This window comes from Ipomoea triloba, chromosome 10 (assembly GCF_003576645.1).
Source record: "Ipomoea triloba cultivar NCNSP0323 chromosome 10, ASM357664v1".
Classification (NCBI taxonomy): Eukaryota; Viridiplantae; Streptophyta; class Magnoliopsida; order Solanales; family Convolvulaceae; genus Ipomoea; species Ipomoea triloba.
Window position 1 is genome coordinate 15,984,595 of NC_044925.1, and position 6,667 is coordinate 15,991,261.

At 43.7% G+C, this 6,667-nt stretch overlaps 1 protein-coding gene across 1 annotated transcript; it reads right to left on the bottom strand.

The window, feature by feature from the left end:
* Positions 1-3,557: 3,557 nt before the first annotated feature.
* On the bottom strand, positions 3,558-4,818 carry LOC116033204. The gene is made up of 2 exons (XM_031275962.1): positions 3,651-4,818; positions 3,558-3,562 (listed from the first exon to the last, which is right to left on the bottom strand). Exons 1-2 carry the CDS (start codon positions 4,816-4,818, stop codon positions 3,558-3,560), a joined length of 1,173 nt encoding a protein of 390 aa, XP_031131822.1.
* Between the last annotated feature and the right edge of the window lie 1,849 nt (positions 4,819-6,667).

Sequence of the window (6,667 nt, forward strand, 5' to 3'; positions counted from 1 at the left end):
AAAAAAAATTCTCTTGAAGCCTCGAGGGACTATTTCATGAATGTCATAGCTTAAGGAAATATTTTTCGAACCTTAGTCTTACGAAAATGCCGAGGGGTTACAGTCTACCCTCCTTAAAGAGAGTTTCGTCCCCGAAACTTCCTTCTTACACTGCACGGTCTCAAGTAGATTACTACTTACCTTCGCTTACACATAATAGAATCTTAGTATGCCTAATGTTAGTACGCAAATTTATTTAAGCATATAGCAAGTAAATCGATCCTACATACCTGAGTCACATAACTCTGGATAATGTTCCATCATAACGCTTTCCAACTTCCACGTGGCTTCCTCCGGGCTATGATTCGACCATTGGACTTTGACCATTTTAACTGATTTCCTTCTTGTATCTCGGGTCTTAGAGTCTAAGATTCGAATTGGCCTTTCTTCGTATTCCAACGAATCATCCATCTCCAATTCCTCAGGTTCCAATACATGGGATGCATCAGGTACATACCGCTTAAGTTGAGAAACATGAAATACATTATGCACCCGGTCAAGCTCAATTGGTAGGGCCAGTCGGTAGGCTAAATTTCCTATCCTTTCCAAGATTTCATAGGGTCCTATATAGCGAGGACTCAACTTTCCTTTCTTTCCAAATCTCTTGACTCCTTTAGTTGGTGAGATTTTCAATAGCACCTTCTCTCCAACTTGATGTTCGGTGAATTGTCGTTTCAAATCGGCATAGGACTTTTGACGATCCTGTGCAATTTTCATCCTTTCTCGAATCACCTTGATTGCCTCTGTAGTCTCTTGTAGGTACTGAGGTCCAAGTATAACAACGTCGCTCTTGTCACTCCAACATAGAGGACTTCGACATTTTCGCCCATACAACGCTTCATAAGGAGCCATTCCTATACTTGCATGATAGCTGTTGTTATAGGAAAATTCGATGAAATCCAACTGCTCATCCCATGAACCTTGGAAATCAAGTACACAACCTCTGAGCATATCTTCCAATGTCTGTATCGTTCGCTCCGTTTGGCCATCAGTGGCAGGGTGAAAAGCTGTACTTAATTTGAGCTGAGTGCCCATCATCATCTGCAACGCTTCCCAGAAACGTGATAGAAATCGTGAATCTCGGTCTGAAACGATATCTTGCGCTACTCCGTGATATTTAACCACGTGTTTAATATAGGCTCTTGCCAACCTTTCCATGGACCATGTCTTGTTCATTGGAATGAACCTCGCTGTCTTAGTTAGTCGATCGACAATAACCCACACCTGATCGTTTCCAGACTTGGTTCTAGGCAATCCTCCCACGAAATCCATCGAGATTGAGTCCCATTTCCACTGCGGAATTTCTAATGGCTGCAATAATCCCTTTGGTTTACTTCTTTCTGCCTTGACCTTTTGACAGTTCAAGCATTTAGCCACAAATTCAGCTACATCCTTCTTCATGCCCGACCACCAGAAATTTTGTTTTAAGTCCTTATACAGTTTATCCCCACCAGGATGAACTGAATAGGGTGTATAATGACCTTCCTTCATTAATTGTTCCATTATCTCCTTACACCCTTTTGGTATTATCCACCTACCTTGGAATCTTACACTCCCATCTGGGTGTAATTCAAATGGACCATGTTTTCCATCAATCATCTTCTCCCTGATGCTCCCTACCCAATTGTCCTCTTCTTGTGCTTGTTTGACTTCCTGGAATAGGGTTGGAGTCACCGACATGTAATAAAATTTTATTTCCTGTTCCACCTGACCACACATCTGTATCTCCAAATTGAGTCTCTGAAAATCCTCGCATAATTGTTCGGGTAATACCCAAAGAGCATGGTTTGATTTTCGACTCAAGGCATCAGCTACCTTGTTTGCTTTGCCCTCCTGGTATTGGATTTCCAAGTCATAATCTTTGATCAATTCCAACCATCTCCTTTGCCTTAGATTAAGGTCTCGCTGAGTAAAGATGTACTTTAAACTCTTGTGGTCCGTATAAATCTTGCATGAGATTCCATAGAGGTAGTGTCGCCAAATCTTGAGAGCAAATACCACGGCTGCCAGTTCTAAGTCATGCGTCGGGTAGTTAGCTTCATGAGTTTTTAATTGGCGAGAAGCATATGCTATTACCCTTCCATTTTGCATCAAAACACATCCTAGTCCCTTGTGAGATGCATCCGTGTACAACTCGTAACCTTCCGCTCCAACAGGTAAGGTCAATATTGGAGCAGTCGTCAATCTCGTCTTAAGTTCTTGGAATGCCTGCTCACATTCTTCACTCCAACTATACTTGGTCGTTTTCTTGAGCAGGTTTGTCAACGGCTTTGCTATCCTTGAGAAGTCCTGAACAAATCTTCGGTAATAACCCGCCAAACCTAAGAAACTACGGACTTCCGTAACTGATTTGGGTGCTTCCCATTCAAGTACAGCTTGTATCTTAGCTGGGTCCACTGCTATCCCTTCTTGGGTGATTACGTGTCCAAGAAAAGCAACTTCTCTTTTCCAAAATTCACACTTTGACAATTTCGCAAAAAGTTTCTTTTCCCTTAGTGTTTGTAACACTGTCCGAAGATGTCCCTTGTGATCCTCCGGTGTCTCAGAGTAGACCAAGATGTCATCTATGAAGGCGACGACGAATTTATCCAAATAGGGAAGGAAAATTCGGTTCATCAGGTCCATAAAGGTTCCTGGGGCGTTAGTCACTCCGAATGGCATAACCGTGAATTCATAGTGCCCATATCTCGTCCGAAATGCTGTCTTAGGCACATCCTCCTTCGCGACTCGCACTTGATGATACCCTGACCGTAAGTCAATCTTTGAAAACACTCCCGCTCCTTTCAACTGATCGAATAGATCATCGATCCTAGGCAACGGGTACTTGTTCTTTACTGTGACTCGGTTTAGTTCCCTGTAATCGATGCACAGTCTAAGACTCCCATCCTTCTTCTTAACGAACAGTACCGGTGCACCCCAAGGCGATACGCTTGGTCTGATAAATCCTTGCTCCAGTAATTCCGCCAATTGTGCCTTTAGTTCCTCCATCTCTTTCGGTGCCATTCGATAAGGCGCTTTCGAGATAGGTGAGGTTCCTGGTACGAGATCAAAGGTGAATTCCAGCTCTCTTTCCGGTGGCATTTCTGTGAGATCGTCGGGGAACACGTCAGGAAATTCGCGTACAACTGGGATTCGATCGATTTCGAGTTCTTCTGGTTCGGAACCTTGCACCAAACAGAGGTATACTTCACATCCCTGGTGCATATACTGCTTCAGTTTCTGCGCTGTCAACAACCTGGATTCGTGTTGCTTGTCAATCCCTCGGTAGGATATTCTCCTCCCTTCTGGTCCTCGTAACACAATCTTCCGCTCATCACACACTATCTGAGCTTTATACTTATCCAACCAATCCATTCCGAGTACTACATCAATGCCCTCAAGTTCAAAACGAACGAGATTTCTGGGACAGCTAGTTCCAGCTATTTCTATCGCAATGTTATCATAACCATTTCTACAGGCTACTACTATTCCCGAAGCAGTTTTGACATTTAGATCTAGCTCAATAGTAGGCCTTAATTTCAGTCTATCAGCAAATGCATATGATATAAATGAATTGGTAGCTCCTGTATCAAATAACACTATTCCAGGTACTGAGTTTATGGGAAATGTACCAGTTACGGCGTCGTTAGCCTGGGCCTGAGTGCTATTGACGACGTAAATTCTGCCTTGGTTTCCCGTGCTACCTTCTCCCATCACTTGCTTCCCTTTGTGGTTGGAACCAGATGCGACGTTTGTTGGTCCTCCCGGATTTGTTGACTGAGAGTTGGCCATTCTGTTTCCTATCTCTGCGGGTCTCTGACCAGTATTCCCATTAAATCTTCTCCCTTGGTTCACGTTCTGTAGGAGTTTTTGAGGACTGTCTACCCGACTCTGGCACTCAAAGGACTTGTGCCCAGAAAGACCGCATGTGAAGCACTTAATCCTCGCTCCTTGGCAATTCACTCCTGGATGATTCCTTCCACATCTTGAACAAGTAAAACGGTTTCCTTCGTTAATTCTTTCCCTTCCTCTTCCTGATATTAGGTTGGAGCCACCTTGGTTCACTCTCTTGTTTCCCAGTGCGGATTTCTGTGACTTGTCATCGGCCTTTCTTTTATTTCGGCCATAAACTTCTTGTTGATCTAGGTACACCTGGTAATGGTCTGAGGCTCTATCGTACGCCTCCTTCAAGGTAGAGCACATGAATGGCGCAATCGCCCTCCTTACATCCCAGTCCAATCCTCGAACAAACCTTCGTGCCTTACTTGCTTCATTAGGTACAATCTCCTGAGCGAAACGCATTAGTTCCACGTACTGGTCATGATATTCTTCGATTGTTGCTCCCTTCTGTTTTAGCCGTAGAAATTCCTCGCATTTAATCCCTCTAATACGCTCGGTGTAGAACTGTCCCCTCAGTTCCTCCTTGAATTCTTCCCAACCAAACTCTGGGTCTTGTAGAAGATCAGGTCCTTCTGATGTCCACCAGTTGTCTGCAGCTTTCGTTAAATAATAGACCGCGGAAGGTACTCGTTGATTTGCAGGGCAATCCACTGCGTTGAGCAGTTTGTCAAACGTCCGGATCCACTCCTCTAAAATAACCGGATCTTTTTCTCCCGCATAGTGTGGTGGTTGTCGGCTTGCTATCGCCTTCGCATAATCGACTCGTGGTTGTCCTTGGTTCTGGTTCTGGGTTTGCTGAGCCATCATGAACTCAGCCATTCGCTCCATCGCTTGGGCCATACGATCAATTGCAGAGGCGTTCTCGTTGCTACTGGTAGGCATGTTGCGTCTTGGAGGCATTTTCACTGGACGATAGATCCAAATTAGTATCCGAAGTATAAGAGTCCTCAAGGGTTAGCTAGTTAGGCAGTCAGTATAGCACCTACTTAAGTCCTATACAACGTCCCCTAACATTCACTTTATCATACCCGCTAAGCAGGGGTTTCTACCTCAGCATAGGGATAATTAACGCATTACGCTAGCCAGCTTACTCACAATAATCCCATGCAAGGATTAACACATGCAAGAAATCACAAACATTGATCATATTATTCAACAACCAGAATCGTAAGATTCTGTAGAGTAAAAGTAAAATACCCCCTTTTATGCTGCCGGACTTTCGTTCCAACTCTGCTCCAAAGCTTATGCTCATGATACCGTAACAACGACTTAGGTTAATCTCTACGAACCTAAGCTGACTTGAAACTTGAACTCAACCTAGGCTCGGACTTAGGCTTCGATCTAATTCCCGAAGGTTCAACCTAGGCTCTGATACCAACTTGTAACACCCCGGCTCGGCTATACCGTACATCCGGAGTAGTTACCGCCACACCTAGACTAAACCCAGCCAAGACCAGACAGAGTTCACTCTAGGTGCACAGGCTAACAAAAAAACTATTTCACATCATCATCATCATTACCCAACATATCTTCATACATATATATATAGGTGAGCAAAAGGGGTAGCTACACTAACTACCAGAATATATCCAAGAGTTTAATTACAACTTACTAGCCAGCTAAGTTCATCATGGCTACAAAAGATACATGTACACAAAAAAAAAGGTTCCTCCCATAACCTTTCTAATCAGTCATCCTCTTCTAAGGGGTGGTACTCCGGTTCGGAGTACGTCCCCCATACAAGGTGGCAGTTGCCCGCAACCCAGGTGAGATGATCTAGGAAGTAACTAGGAGTGTACATCATGGACCACTCATCCCAATGTTCCGAAGGAGCGAGATTCCACGGACAGGGATAAAAGACAACAAATTCTAAGGGATCACTCCCTTCCAACACCTCTACCGGAAAAGACCCAAACCTAGACCTGGCCCCATCTAGAAAATTTGGCTGGCTACTGCGAACCGGGATACGAGAGGGTGTAGTTGGGTAAGTCGGAGGAGGACTGTACGGTGGGGAAGGAATAGCAGGAACATAAGCCGGTGCTGGAGAGTCAGGAGCGAATCCAGGAGCATACGGGCCGACATCAACTAAGTACTGTACATAATCATCATGATCGTAGATAGGGAACTCCAACTCGGAAGGATCCGAGTCAGGTGGGCTACACAAGCCTACACTAGACATCTGTTAAGAACACAACGAAGTGTAGTTAGCACGACGGCTAAGTAAGGAAATCCATTTGTCACTTAAAAGTAGACAAAGGTTTGAAAACATAGATAATCTAAAAGCTTTATAAAGTTTTACCGTGATTTGAAAATCTGCTTGTAACGAACGATTTATAGATAGTATAATAGCGTATAAACGTTAAATCATATAAAGCTTTTCTCAAATAAGAATGAAGTCATAACTTGCCACTCAAAATAATTTTCATGCCCTTTTCAGACAAGTTTGCAAAATTTCACATTTCCAGGAATTTCATCATTTGCAAATAGAACCGCAGCTCTAATATTTATAATAATCTGAACCGCAGCTCAGAGTAACAATAATTTTCATACTGCATATAGAACCGCAGCTCTATAATAATCTGAACCGCAGCCCAGAATAACAATAATTTTCATACTTAAAAATTTTCCACTTAGTTTCCCCTGAGTAAGCACTTGGAACATTTCTCAATTCTCCTTCTCAAACCTTGGGCAGTGGCATTTCCCTGCCTTCCCGTCGGTCTCCTTATCCCAACCTAGGGCCATGGCACTC